The sequence below is a fragment of the Mastigoproctus giganteus genome, chromosome 8 (assembly GCF_048544385.1).
Source record: "Mastigoproctus giganteus isolate SK-2022 chromosome 8, ASM4854438v1, whole genome shotgun sequence".
Taxonomy (NCBI): domain Eukaryota; kingdom Metazoa; phylum Arthropoda; class Arachnida; order Uropygi; family Thelyphonidae; genus Mastigoproctus; species Mastigoproctus giganteus.
The window spans coordinates 152961648-152977944 of record NC_143582.1 but is presented as its reverse complement, the minus strand read 5'-3'; the positions used below and the strand labels follow the sequence as shown (position 1 = coordinate 152977944).

General features: G+C 38.9%; 1 protein-coding gene across 2 annotated transcripts in view; it reads left to right on the top strand.

The window, feature by feature from the left end:
• LOC150081929 (sulfotransferase 1B1-like) overlaps positions 1-11872 on the top strand; it is a 368098-nt gene extending 356226 nt beyond the window's left edge. For both annotated transcript variants that reach the window (XM_090379833.1, XM_090379832.1), the window contains exon 7: positions 11165-11872. In XM_090379833.1, coding sequence (XP_090235959.1) covers positions 11165-11352 — 188 coding nt within the window. In that variant the 3' untranslated portion in view covers positions 11353-11872. The remainder of the gene's footprint in view (positions 1-11164) is intronic.
• The last annotated feature ends 4425 nt before the right edge of the window (positions 11873-16297 follow it).

Here is a 16297-nt window from a genome sequence, read left to right as displayed (position 1 = left end):
GCAATAAAATATGTAAGTATTTTATTGCGATAATTTATTGTGTTTGGTAATGTTTTGGTTACAAATGTGTGTTTAATCTTGGGTGGTCAGCACCTAACCCTATTTTTCCCATAGGGCCTGTTGTTTGCATTGCACGAGGGTTTCTAGGAACACAACTATCGTGCTATACGAGAACTGACTGTATCAAGGAATCTACCAGTATGTAACTAGAAGATGTCCTCAGGAATCCATTCTTCGACCCTTCTGGTAGTACTAGTAGGCAGTATTGCCTATACAGATAATATCATCCTAGTTGTAAAAGCAGATAGCAGAGGTTGCCTAGAAACACAGGCAAACTATGCCCTAGATAAGCTTCAATGTTGAGCTCGTGCCCACAAACTCTGCACTTAGAGTGAAATGACTAAGTCAATGCTTCTGAAAGGTTTTTTAGAAAGACGCCCTGGCATAAAGATAAATGGTACAGCCAATCATGCTGGTTACTGAACTAAAATATTTGGGCATCTCTTGACACTAAACTAATTTTCTTTCTGCACTTAGTGCACCTGGAAAAAAAGTCAGAAACTATGCCCACATGATAGTCAGAATAACCAGAACAGACTGGGGACTGAAAATGAGAACATTAGCATTAATTTGCAAAGCAGTCTTCTTCCTACTGATATGTTATGGTGCATGTGTTTGGTGCTAAAGAGCCACAATTCTAAGAAACGGAAGCAAACTAGCCCAGAGGCTCAACCATAGCTTTCCCCAGGCATTTATGTGACATTCTTCCTTAAAGGGCATGGATCCTTCAACGATAAACTGACCTCCCTGGGAATTACTGATGTGGTGAAGGTGAAATGTTCGAGTACATTTTGTATCACTGCTCAGACTGAGGATCACAGGTGTCATCAATTTCTAAAATCCATAACCTGCCAAATGGACAAGAGCATCTTTGTTACACAGGAGCACTACTATAGAGCACTGACTGAGTATGTGCAGATGGTGTTCATGACTTAATGACTGATTATAAATGGGACCCAAAGAGTCGTCAAAACAAAAATTTAACCACCAGATCTGACACTACCTGATTTGACTGCAAACACATAATGGTGTAGAATGCTGACTAAACAAAAGACTTCACAACTCTAAAGGTATGAATTACTAACACCATTAAGTGTGGGATGCTGATGCTGTCACAGTGTGGGATAACTTCCTCAACTCTCATGCACCAAACTGACTGCTGTTGCCTGAGTGGCGTGGGACTACAGAGGAAGTCAGATCTAGAGGAATCCTGTATAAATAAAGAACTAATCAAAGATATCTATTTCAGGTCACTGTGCTCCCATTTAACTAGTGCAAATAACAAGTACCTCTGATTATCTGGGGGAGGAATGCTGGAGATCAGCCTGGGATGAATCCTGTATACATCTATGTTGACAACAATGTATTCTGCAACTCATGGCAAAGAGTTTCACTCTCCTGTTGGCCATGCATCTCCATGACCAGGATGTTAGTTTTCCTTGTCTGGAATGTTGCAATCTTCCATCTTGATGTGGGTTTTACCCATGACCTTTACTCCCTTTCCCCTGAGGGAGTAGATGGCCAACCCTATACATCCCTCCTCACTCTACCCCATTTCTCTGTAGGTGGATGTTTCCACCTGTATTCACGTCCTATTATTCCCTCCTGCCCCCCCCCCCTTCAATACACTACGAATCCCTTTTCCTATAACTTTTTCTCCCCAGCCCTTTCCATCTCTCTTCCTGCCTGGTGGACAAATCCACCCCCCCTCTTAATATGCCCCTTTAAGGAGGATGGGCATCCAGTTTCAGAGGTCCCAACTGTCACCCCTTTCCACGTCCATTTTTACCCCTCCCCCCCTTTTTGGGCACTCCCTGTGAAGCCCAAACAACCCCCGGGGTTCATCCTGCCAGAGTATTTCTTCCTACTGACCTGGCCCACCTCCCCTTAGCAAAGGATGGTAACTAGGTTGTGGCCTCCACAGATCTCTGGGCTAAGTGGCCATATGAACAACATAACACAACTCTATCTCACACCATCTGCACCTTACAGAGTTCTGTAGAGTGCAGATGGTGTGTACCCAACTCCACATTTGGTATGTCACAAGTACCAAACATGGAGTTGGGGGGAAACCACAGTGCCGCTAGTCAAATTACACTATGCCCTTTACCCACAATGAAAGCAACGCGGAGATGGGGGAAACCCCTGGTGCCGTTAGACATCAATACACTTTCACTATACCCTTTATGTATATAGTTTACTCCCCATTATTCAAATTCTGCATCCCTTATATCCGAGTGACACCACATCTCTGAAATCTCAACAACTTCTGCATTTGATGCCTTGACCATCACTTCAAATTCATCAAATTTATTTACTATACTCCTAGTATTGGTGTACATGCCAGCATACATGCACCTGTTCTTACTCTGTTACCATAACATGTATTTACTTGTCATAATGACTCCCAGCAGTTCTTGAAATCCCCAGCATCTTGCTTCCAAGGTTGCTGCTCATTCCAATAGGCAGTGCAAGAATCACTTTCACCGCTGGCTGTGGCTACTTATAAGCTATTAGTCTGTGTATCCCCCCAAAGCTAGCAGTTGTCCGACCTACCTAATGCCTTGATAGCATCAGCAAATATTCTTGTACCCTTTCAGTTTAAGGATATCCCAATCCTGTGGAAATAATCTCTCCTGTTAACAAGCACAGGCCAAAATTCTACCCTGTGAGCTTTGCACAATCGCTTCAGAGCTGAATTGGTTGACAAGGCTCTCATCATATACTCCCTCCTGTCATGTCTGGCAGAATTGCAGACACTTCCTAACTCGAGACTTTTTTTTATAAAATTGCCCTGTACTTTTCAATTCTGCAGATTTACTCTAAATGTCATAGTGCTAATGTGTACAACAATACCTCTTTTTGTGTCCTTAAATGATGATATCTGCTCTACAATGTCATCAACTTTTTCCCCTGGCAGACATACCCAAAATAGATTTCCTATTAACTTGACAATATAGTCAATAGACTAGCGTATTCTGACTTGGGTTTGCCGCTGTGCTGACTAATGATAGAGTGTAATGTCTGGCATCGATGGGCCCCCAATTTAATTCCTTTGAGGGCATTCCACCTTGTTTAAGTTGTCATAAAGGTCACAATGCTGGGTTGGCACCTAATATCCTTGCACTCCTTACATCAAGCACATACAAAGACATCCATCTCCTTGGCAATACAATGTCCCACTCCTGATACCTCAGTAAACATCAAATAAGCCATACACCTCAAAAGACCGTGATTCGGAGGACCACCTCCCTCCCCCCCTCAGTGCTCCCCAGAGCCACATCACTCCCACTAGCATGAGCCTTTGCTTTGTTGCTCTAGTCTGAGGCATAATTTTTGTTCAAATTCAGTATAATTAAAAATACTACACTAAATATATATCTAATGCGGTAATAACACTATGCACCAGTTGTGCCATGAAGTTTATCTTATTAAAATTCGAATGTTCTTATCAATATACAGTTACCCAGCAATAATACTACCATGCTACCAAGTCCGCGTTATACATATTAAGCTATACCATTATGTTTGAAAACTATAAGTTAATTATAATAGATAACAAAATTATCCAACTAGCAATACAATGTCCTAAATGATTTGAATTTTTAGATCTACTTATTAACCACAATTTAAAAAATGTGAATTCCCCTACCACTCACTCTATAACTATAAAAATGGTGGCAAGATTTGAATGATACAAAGGCTCAAGTTATATTTAGTAATAGTATTTGCCATACAGCACAAGGAAGCGAAAGCTTTTGCTACACTGGCAAAAAAAAAAAAAAAAAATCGACAATAAAATACAAATTATATGCCTTCCTCCTCACACAAGTAACTATCCAGTTGACCTTTGAATTTATTCAAACTGTCAGCCTCAACTACCTGTGTGAGGGTGACTTGTGCAAGCAATCAACAACTCGCTGGCTAAAAGAAAACTTCCTACAGTCTAATATAAACCTCAATCCCTGTACTTGAATTATGACCCCTACTTCTGGAATTCTTTATAAGTGAGAATTCCATCTTCATTCATTTTACTAATCTGAGGTGCCTGGTTGCCAAGCTCTGTAGTCGATAGAATTGGAGTCTTTCCTCATACAGTCATCTTTCTGCCAATCTCACCATTCGATTTGCCCATCTTTAGACCCTTTCAAGAAGCTCGATGTCTTTTTTCAGATGAGGTCTCTCTACTTGAACACAGTATTCCAAATGTGGTCTAATAATTGCCTTATACAGTGAAATTATGACCTCCCTATCTCTACAGGATAAAGTTTCTTAAATCATCGATAGGACACCATGGGCTTTCCTGACTGCCTGTTTACAATGTTCAGAAAACTTTATATCTGTTCATATTGTAACTCACAAATCCCTTTCCTCCTCCTCTGTTTTTAATTCAGCCCCAACAATTTTATAATTTATTTGTGGTTTGCTATTCTCCTAGTGTAAGACCTTGCAGTTAGCAGCATTAAAGCATAGCTACCATTTCTCTGACCATCTTTGTTCAAATCATCCTGAAGGATTGTTTGTTATTTGGTTTTTAGGAGCATTAGCAACTAAGGCCATATTGCTCCGGGGATATGCGGTGGTCATTCCCTGACCTTTTCGCATCCTCCGTATTTGGTGGGCATGGGCTTGAACCCCGGTCTAATCAAGAAGCATGTGCTACGCACTGCTGCTCCTGCCCACGGAGGTGCCTCATCCTGAAGGAGCAGTGATCATTAAGGACTCTACCAATCTTCGACTCTGTAAATTTCGACATCATGCCATAACTCCAGCCATAGGGGTTTTTCTCTTGAATCCAAAGATGTTCTCGTAATTATGGCAAAGGGTTTCTTTAACTACTTTGTTTCGCTTAATATAATTCGATGGATCTCATCCACCCCAGGGGCCTTTTTTTCTTTAGCTTCAACATTCTCTTCCATTTTCAGTTAGCACAAAATCATTTAGCTCTCTGTTAGTTTGATAAACTTCTGCCATCCCCCCCGCCCTAAAGAATTACTCGTGTGTGAATGTAAAAAATACCTATTCAGTTTTTCAGCAAACTGAGCAGGTCTATGTCTATGTATCTCCCAACCCACCCACCACAGCCCCAACAGCATCAGCAAATACTTCTGCACCCCTTCTATTCAAGCACCTCCCACCCCTACAAAAACAGTCTCTCCTTTCAACAAGCACAGACCACACTAAAGAAAATTCCATCCTCAGAGTCGAAGTGATAGACAAGGCTCCCAACACGCACTCCCTCCCACTGCATCCAGGAAGAATTGCACACTCAAATTTAATCCTACTCGTGACTATTTTCCAACATTGCCCTGCACTTATTTATGCCTCAATCCTATTGCCAATATCACCAGTGCCAACGAACGCATCACCTTTCATGCCCCCAAAAGATGATATACCTGTTCTGCAAGGTCACTTACTCTGTCCCCCCCCAGCAGACATACTCCACCAATAACCACCTCCTGTGGGCCAAGAACATTCCACCTTGAGGGTTGCTGCTCTTTTTCCTGATGTGCAAGCTACGGCATTGAGGTGGGAGGCTGAAAGCTTGATCCCCCATCTCAATTCCCTCAAGGACATCCAACCTGTTCCCAAAGCTCTCATAAATGCCCATCAGAATGCTAAGATTGTGTGTAATTTCTTTATGCTTAGCACAAAACACACACACACACACACACACACAAGGGCATCCTTGGCTGTATCATGTCTCATTCCAGATAGCTCAACAAACATTGCACATGTAGTACATTTCATAAGCCTGTGATTCATAGAAGAACCACCCCCTTCAGCTCTCCCCTAAACCACATCACTCCCACTACTCTGAGTCTGCTACCTTGCTGCTCTAGTCTGAGACAAGATTTCTGTTTAAATTCAATTTAATTTGAAAATACTACACTAAACTGATAGATAGATAGATATTATATGCAATATGTAGTAATTCCATTTAGGTATCTAAATGCATAATCAAGTTTATATGTATTTACCAGGCTTTTTTTGTAACATATAAACTTTCAGAATGCTCAGGAAGTTCCCCTAGGAAAGAAAGACAGTCGTGGGATCCTCCCTCAGCAGAAAATTTTTATACATTCAATGTGCCAAAAGTCAACTTTCCTTTATTTGATACTTCATACTGATCAGAAATCACACTTATATAATAAACAGTACATGTTCTCATTTTCCAGTTATTTTTATTTTTTGGTTTTTAGGAGCATTAGCAACTAAGGCCATGTTGCTCCGAGAATATGCGGTGGTCATTCCTTGACCTTTCCGCATGCTCTGTATTTGGTGGTGACGGGCTCGAACCCCGGTCTAATCAAGAAACGTGTGCTATGCACTGCTGCTCCTTCCCACCTGGCTACGGAGGCGCACTCATTCATTTTCCAGTGTGATGTTATTAAACAGTGCTAATTTGACATTTCAAATTACAAAAGTATAGTAAATTGGACAGAACTAATTTCGTGGATATTTATTTATTTATTATTCAAAACATTTCCACAGTAAAAACACGTTATCATTATATTTTTTATTGTGATTTCTTTCTTTCTTTTTTTTTTTTTTACTGTTTTTTTTGTCTATATATGCCCTGCATGATGGTCCTGAATAAGTCACATTTTTATGTATTTGCTTGCATTAGCCTTGTCTGAGACCCTAATAGTGACATCCTTTTTGGAGTCATAATTAGTTTCATCTGTAAAAATCCTCTCACATTTGCTTGTTGAAATTGGCACTATCAGTAAGTTACCAGTAAATCCAAAAAGTTACTTTTTTGTTGTGCAGATATTCACAAAAATCTCTGAGTACCTTTCATTTAAAAAAATCTTGTGTTAAAATTTTCACAGTTTCAACACATGATAAACATTATCTGGCCAACTGAGATAATTCTTTATCCAGAACTGCTAGTAATATTTTTTCAATAGATTCTTTTAAATGTTTATAAAATGCATCTGAGTATAAGATTTTTTATTTTTATTTCATTTTAACTTCAGGAATGCCGTTCCGACAGAAAAAAAGTCTGTATATTACCCTAATATTGTTCGTAGAATTTTAAATTAGTCATGGCCTTACTAGAAATAAAATTTCTTAGCTAAAAACAAATAAATATACTCCAACTTACATGACTAGAACCGTTGAGCTATTTATTTACCATAACCAAAACCCTACAATTCTACTACTACTAGTTAAATGATACAATATTCGCAGCAAATCGACAATACCAATGCTCTAGGAATAGTAACTTACAAATTTCTGAAAATTTAAAAATAAGTTAACGAATGTGACCAGGACCTTTAAAACAGTTCAATTGAAGACAATTCAATATGTTAAGTAAAAAAAACAGCAAAATTTTCCCAAAAAAAAAATATCCATTTCCAAGGGCTTAAATTCTTCATCTGCACAGTTTGTAGCCTCCAAAATCTCTAGCTAAATTAAAAATAAAATAATGAGTTTGACTAGGAATATAAAGATACTTATAGAGTACAATTTAATGACACTTAGATCAATAAAACAGCAAAATTCTTCAAAAACTTAATCTGTTTGTTAGAACTTAATTCAGACTAGCACATGTATAATCTTATCCTCAAATCTGAGAGATTATAATCTATTCCAAACAGAAATCCTGGAAAGGATCACAAGTAAAAGAAGATTCCAACAACCCTAAACAACTAAATCCATAGCAAATTGTTTTCTACTTTTCTTCACATTCTTAGCTCAAGAATTTTTTGTAACCTGCCTTATCACCCAGGGGTGAAATCCCCCATAATATATATATATCCTGGTGCCCGAAAACCATCTCACAAAAAAAACTCCCATTGTCTATACCAAAATGAACTCTATCTATATATAAACCCCCCCCCCTCTCTCTCTCTCTCTCTCTCTCTCTCTCTCTCTCTCTCTCTCTCTCTCTCTCTCTCTCTCTCAGACCTTCCTGACAATTTCCCAAAAACCTTCACTCCAGGATTGCAAAAAAAAAAAAAAAAGGAGGGGGCAAGCTTTTCCGACTTTATGCCATAGGATAGTAAGTAACCTTAAAATTCCAACTAAATTATATGAATTAACTAATTATTGTATACTAATGGTCTTTATAAAATTTTCTAATTATTGTAAATTGAATATGGTATTTAATATTATCATATATTGTAATTAAAACTCATAATAATGTTGAATATTATCAAATTACCCGTAAAATAATTGTTCTGTACCCAAAGTTGAAACCAAGCAACTGTAACCCCATTGGTAACTTCTGCAACTTTAATTATTTAACTTAATTAGATTAACAGAATTTTGTAAAACTTTTTTAAAAAATTATACCTCACAGGCACGAAGACAGGAAACAGTGAGTTTGTGAAACGTAGCCAGAATTGTTTGTGTTTGGCATTGAGGTGTTTCAGTCGTTCATATTGTAGCATTTCAATAAAAAATTACTTAAATCTAACATGTGATATATTAGTGTAGTCTCAATAATTAATTAATTATCTCACAAGAATTCAATTACACAATATATTCAGAAGAACAGCAAAGAATTTTATAAGATTTTTGAATTATTTCAACTGCACCAAAACAGTGATTGCCATATAACTGCAATCCTGTCAATATGACCTTGCATTACTTCTTTATCCACAACTCCATTATTTTTCCTACAAGAAATATCAAGCTGGCAGGTCTGTAATCACTCACTTTGCCATTTATGAATAGGGGAAGACATTTGCACATCTCCTGAATCTAAGGGTATGCTCATAATGATGACTTAAGTTTGCTCTCTTTTGCTGCTGCTGCTTTTAATACAATTGGATAGATTCCATCAGTCCATATTCAACTGAATAGGTTTTTAATACTTTTGCACTAAAATACTTACTACAACTGGATAGATTCTTTGATGCCTTATTCACTTTTAGCTTCAAGAGTTTCTCTTCCACTTTTCTCTTTCAGTTATCATAAATTCATTTAGGTCCCAGTTGCGACCTAGTATATATCTAGTGTGCCCTTTCTAAAAACTATTATTCAGTTTGTCAGCAACCTGAACAGGATCATAAAGTTATGTAATCCATATAAAGTGGATTACATTCTTAGCCCAAGAAATTTTTGTAATCTGCCATAGCTTGCCTTAACTGCAGACTAGTCAGACTTACTGCCAGTATGCATGTCCTCCTGATAAATAATAATTATCCCATTCATTTTTATTCTCTGCCTTATCACTTCATCTGACATTTATTTAGGTCTAAACCTTGACTAGGATCTCTTAGTTGGTATAAAAAACCTAGAAGCCTCAGTGATTATTTCCCTGGGCACTTCCTATTTAGCAACTGTAATTCCTTTGCGCTCTTCCCCAACCAGTCTGGACATGTACTGCTGTCAGCATCCCTGTCCAAATCAAAACTCATAGGAAAAAAAAAACAAAAAAAAAACACTAAACTAACAAATACATAAGTACAATAACAATGCTACACTATTCCCATGTTAAATGACAGTAGTTATTATGCTCTACAATTATGTTATAAAATCTCATTCATGTTGTTATAAGTTTATAGACAATAAAAAACACTTCTAATATTAATTATACTCTTACAGATTTACATAAAAGAATATTAACTAGTTTTTATTTTATCAATGCAATGAACAACGGTGTCAGAGTTCTCTCCTACTTCATCAACCAAATACAGATATCTGCACTAATAATTTGTAATAAAAAGGTGGTGAAAAACAATCCTTTTCAAGTAATAAAAAAGTCTACTTATCTTTCAAAAATGGCTCCCACTCAGTAGTTAGTACATGCCTTTAAAGTGGGCAGCTTGACGTAGCCGAGTGGTCAGGAGCGAGAGTGCATAGCATGCGTTCCTTGAGTGTACTGGGGTTCAAGCCCATGACTACTAAGTACGATAAATATTTGTATTCACAATTTATGGCCTTATCACCTAGGGGTGAAATCCCCCATAATATATATATATATCCTGGTGCCCAAAAACCATCTCACCTGACTTGGTTGTCGTGCCAGAGTATAAACAGAATTTTTTTTTTTTTTTTTTTTAAATTCTAGGAGGGGATGCACAGGTGATGTGGGATTTTGTTTTGGCTGATGCTCTATAAATTTTCTTGCTTTGTTGCATCATTTTCCAGCTCTTGTGGATAGCAGTTGGTAGAATTGCCATCCTCCCTGCACTGGGCAGAAAAGACCCAAGTTCAAATCTGTTTGATGATGTGAGGAATTTTTATTGGCCTTTTTCACAATGTGGCTGAGTTACTTAGCCTGAGGCAAGTGTGGCATGGTTTTTTTCCCCTGAAAACTTGGGTTTTTAATCCAATTAAACAGAAAATCAGGACATACAAAATTTACAGACAATATATACAATGCAATATGACCTTAGTTGTTGATGCACCTAAAACTCTATAACAAACATCATTTGCCACTATCAATCTCATGGCAAATCATTTTGCTGTCTAAGATCAGAGTCCCAGATAAGGTAATACATTTTGCCTTAAGAACTCTGAACTGCAGCATATTACTACCATCTTATGACTCTCAGAAAACCACACAATTAAAGCTTGACAAGTTCTTCAAGCATATGCCCATTGCAAGATTCCCTTTCTTAGAGAGGAACAGAGCTGTAATCTCCCTCGCTATCATCTTCTTGCCAACTACCATCAGGAAGTCACCTGAATCTCCAGCAAAGGTCCTCAAGACTCGTTCAGACTTTGAAAAAAGCTTTAGTGAGTTTATACTGCCACTGCACAACACAGAAAGATTAAGCTCATTCACTCTTTTACCGCATACAACTTTTATTTCATAATACAGTGCTTTTTCTTAACATTGTAGCAACTCTGGTGACTATGCATTTCTTTTGGGTTACAAGTGATCATCTTTAGTAGATAGGCCATTACACCTTTATAGTCTGATAAAGCAAAGTTTAATTATATTTAAACTGAAAATGCATTTAATATTGAATTAAGGGCATCCACACTGATTTTTACAAGCCGCGCAAATTTCTTAAAACAAAAAATTTTTCAATTTAAACAGTTGACTATGATATAAACATTGCTTTGTGTACTTATTAATGAAATAGTAAATATATAAAAATAACTGACCAAACTGAACTTCATTCATTTTCTTTTTTAGGTATTATTGGTGACTGGAAGAATTATTTTACAGCTTCACAGAATGATTTGTTTGACTGCCTTTATAAAGAAAAAATGGAAGGTACTGGTCTTGATCTGGCATTTGAGCCAGAGGAAGCATATAATAGAATGAATTCCTGTGGAAGATTAATTCTGACAACACCATCTCTCAAGAAAAAGTTTGGCTGAAGTCGAGCAGCGTATCAAAAAACACCACAAAAACAAAAAAACATGTCACTGGAAAGAAGCAAAACATGATTGTTATTCAGGACTGTGGGTACAACTTGCTAAGTATGAAAATCCATGCTCCAAGGATCTATTCCTTCCCTTTGCAGATTTTAAATGCATACCTAAAACTGCTGTAATATGTACTTGCTTCTCTGCTGATACCTTGTATGAGAAAACTGCAGTAATAAATTTAGCAAAGGTGTTCCAAGTTTTGGAGTGGAGATTATCCCAAAATGTTCCTGTTTGTATCATATCACCCTTGGGCACTTTCTGAGAACAATCAGTACAAATGGGTGGACTTATAATCTGTACAGTGAGTTTTGATAAGTTAAAGGGACGAGATCCTGTGTTTATTATAGAACTTCTGATATCTGATTCTGCATGGAGCAGTTTATCTAGCGAAGCTGATTAGCTTGCCTGTATAATCATTTCCGTGGTAGCACATGTGCACAAAACACATCAGAGCACAATACCTGGCACCATATAGCTGTAGACTGTAATGAGAAAGAAAGAAATAATAATTCAGTGGAAGATTTATTACTGATACTTTTCTATTTCTGAGTGTAGCTCTGCAGATAATTGTGATTAGAATAATATAAAATTTTTATCATTGCAGATAATTATTTTACAAATTGTAGATTTGCCAGAAATAAAGTATACTTTTCAGTTGAAGGATGACTTGTTTTGTCTAATCATCCGCATATTTTCTTACATGAAAAAAATTCTTTAACCCTTGCAGTAGGTTCATAGGACTAGTGTATCTTTTACAATACAAGCCTACCAGCCAGTCACATACTATGAAGTTTCAGCAGGGGAATCAAGATAAAAAAAGTGCTTGAGGTGTCACTAGATGGTGCCATTGGTTTGAAATGAGATGGGTCAGTCAGTGCTAAGACTGTCTCTTTCTCTCAATATTTTTAACTTTGCCATTAGGGTGAATTAAAGAAAGTAACTTACATGAAATATTCAGAGAAACTATGCTATTCCTTCTTCAGTGTGACTAGTAAATGGACTGTTAGATGCTGCTTGCTCTAACCAGTATTTTCTGATTTTTGGCTTTCGAGGATCGCATGAGAACTGGAGCTGCTTCTGTGAAAATCATGGAGTGATGCCTATTATTTTGGGCACCCACTGTTCTATGAATGCATGGCCACAACGAACTTACCAAGGTGTTTATTTTGTAAGGGTGCAACACAATCTTTAAGGCAACCTTGCATTTTATCGGCAGCCCCCCCACACATGTAGACTATTGCTTTGCTGAACAGAAGGGGGAGATGGTTTTGGCATTGCAAAAGAAGGTCCTGAAATTTTCCTGTAATGTGAAAATTGCCCCCCCCACTTCAAAAGAGTAATAGTATATACAGTGGTGGACAAAAAAACTGCATCACCTTAAAAATAGTAACGTGAAACGTAAGATTTTGTTTGATTAGTCATTTTGTTTGTCGCAAAGCAAAGATATTGTATCAGCCATTTCTATAAATAAGCCATTGGAAGAGTATACACGCTCATTAGTATCCTTTTTGCAGAGGTGTAAGCATAACTTCATATGCTCATTTGATACCAAGAAAGAAAAAAAAGGATAGCTGTTGCTCTTGTCCTAGGAAGGGCTTTCTATGCATGCTATCACTGATAAAATAGGCTGCCACCAGTATCCCGGGTGCTGAAATCAAAGCGTGAAACCGGTGATGTGAAGGGAAGACCTGGATCAGGCTGTAAGAGAGTGACTACACCTTCCCAAGACTGATATTTGAAATGGCTATGCCTTTGTAATCGCCATGATAGTGTCCCTGATCTAAAACTAGACTTTGAGATGGCCTCTGGTGCTGAAATAAATGCATGAACTATCCAAAGACGGCTTTCAGAATGTAGTCTGCATGCCTATCAGCCCAAGAAGAAGCCTTTGTTGACCAAACAAATGAGGAAAAAGCAACATGCTTGGGCTAAAATGCATGTTTCATGGACAATAGAGCAATGGGACACATCATCTTTTCCGACAAATTGAAATTCAACCTGCATGGCTCAGATGGAAAGCGATATGTCGGAAGACGAAAATCGGAGGCATACCATACTAACTGCATAACACCGACTGTAAAGTTCCCCGCTGATCAGATGGTCTGGGGATATAACAAGCAAAGTGGTGGGACGAATTAAGTTTATTAACAGAATGGTGAATGCAGAAATCTACACTGCTATCTTGGAGGAGTGCCTGAAACCCATTATTAGGGATCACCACACAGACACCCAAAACTGCATTTTTCAACATGACTCAGCACCTTGCCACACAGCAAACTTGGTAAGTTTTGTGCTATTTAGATTTAATGATGAGTTTGTCTTGTTGTCTCACAAGGCTTAAAACATACACCAATGCTTTCCTCGTTTTTCTCCCTTAAGGTGCAGTCATACCTCAGAAATGCTGGCCCAGCAGCAGTCCACATTTGAACCCTATTGAAAATTGATGGTACATAATGTCGTCTAAAATTGCTCAGAAGCCAACAAGTAAGATTCAGCTGAAGGAGAGTGTTGTAAGGGTGTGGTACCACAAAATTGGGCACCGTATATCCAGAAGTTGATTAACTCTAAGCCAGATCATTGCAAGGCTGTAATTGCAGCTCGAGGAGGAACAACAAAATATTGAGGACTTATTTTGCTGATTTACAGTACATAATACTATTACATTAACTTGTCATTTCACTTTGTACACGTAAGTGCAATAAAATGCATGTTTGGTTTTTGTGATTGCCATTTGCATTTCTCATATTTCCATTAATTTAGCATTTTACCCTTTGTGAAGATATTTATGGCAATTAGGTATATCAGGTGGAGTCTTTTAATTGGATTTCATTCACAGAGATATATATCCCATTTAACAAATACATTTCAAACATTTCTGCAACCCACAATGCAGCACAAAACACATTATTTGCAAAATTCACAAGTGATGCAGTTTTTTTGTCCCCCACTGTAGATAGGGCATACTGCCTAAAGATTTTGTGCTCGGTGAAAGCTCAACTCAGAAACTACCACCAGTAATCACCATATGCACAACATAGTGGACATAGTGTTATTGTTATGCGGTTCCCGTGGTTTCCCACAAATCCGCATTAAATACTCTGTTTACATAGCAAAGCCAGTCAGTATGGGTTATGTGCAAGTAGTGTTTTGTTTGTGTTGTTTGACTGGCCTCTTCATTACTGGGAGGCGCGATCACCAGGAAGGAGCCTCACAGCATCCGTCCACTGGCACGAGGAGCCGGACCAGGGAGTAAAAGACATCTGGCGGGTCATCCACACTCCTGCAGGAGCAAGGGTGGGGAAGGCCAAGGAAAGAGCAGAGAAGAGACAGGAAAGTGGAAGACAGGCAAGATAGCGAGGATGACAGAGCGTAGGCATCCTCCCAGGCGAAAAGGGGCAGGAAGAGTGCTAGGTGCAGTTGTGGGAGTCCTGGAGAAGGACTGTGGGTAGGAAGAAGAGAATAGGTAAAGTTCAAATTAAAGAGTCCAGGATCGTCACAATGGAGAATCACAGAGTGGTGTCGACAGGGCTGGCCGCAATTTGCATTTTCATGTCTGGAAGTTTCCGGTGCTGGGTATCAGTTGCCGTCTAGAGGAGGTTATCCAGGAGTAGTGTTCGGGAGTTGCAGGTGATAGCAGCAACGACGAAAGACCTCATTGGCATAACTGGTCAGTGCACGGAAGGCATCATTAGATTCCAATAACTTGGTTTCTGGCCGAAGTGATGTAGTGTGGAGGTCTAGGAGTAGTTGGATTCTTAGATCTAAGTATACGTTGCATGAGTGCATCACATGATCCCAGTCTTCAGGTTCTCCGCAGGTACAGAGGACATCCTCGACTAGGTCAAACTCTCGAAGGCATCTCTTGAAGGACCCGTGGCCAGTTAATAGGAAGGAAGCATAGACGTTAGGGAAGAACCAAGTGGAACGTTGTTTGTTGATGTAGGTTACCGCAAGAAGGAAAAGTTTAGTAGTTGCACCAGTTGTGGAGTTATTCCAGTGGGTTTGCCATAGGTTTATCAATTCTAGCCACGTACGTTTATGTTCCTGTTTGATGTCGGTATCAGTACGGGTTTGAATAGTGAGGAATTCAGCTTCCTTATTCTTCTTGATGGCATGAGAGAGTCCAATAAAAGCGACGTGGAGGTCCAAGGGGAGGCAGCCTGTAAGTAGCTGTAGGGCGACAATTGATGTCGTTCTACATGCGCGGGTCATTTGTAGTAGCATAAGTCGTTGAATTTTATGCTGAGCATTCACTAAAGTCATTCGGTGGTACCATGCTGCAGCTCCATATGTGACAATTGGTATAAATACTGTTGAGTATAAAAGGCGTTGAGTTGGTCCTTTAAGACCCCAGTCCTTGCGGGTAAAGCGTGCTAACGTAGTAATGTAATTTTTTATCTTTTCTTTGATAGCTTGGGTATGGGGGATGAAAGTTCTCCTGTTGTCCAAAATTATAGGTACTTCACCGATCGGTAGTTTTTCAGTGGGCGGCTATTAAAACGTATGGTAGGAGGTCTGGAGAAGTCTAGTTTGCCTTTTAATAGGAGGGTTTTGCTCTTCTCAGTGGAGACAGTTTATTTTCCGTGGCACATACGGACAGAGCAGAGAGAACAACCATAGCCTGGGTTTCTATGGTGGCGCGGGTGGAGCCCTCAATGATGATAACCATGTCGTCGGTGCAAGAAAGCTGAGTAGTGTGTGGGTAGTCCCTCAGGAGCCAGTCGTCAAGTATCATATTCCAGACAGCTGACCCCAGGATGGAGCCCTGGGGACAGCCTCGGGTTAGATGTTGGGTAATGCAGTGATATTTTGTTTCGATGCTGACTTTGCGGTTAGAGAAGTAGCTTTTGAGGCAGTGGTAGAAATTCCAGGTACAGTTAGAGACTCTGGCCCT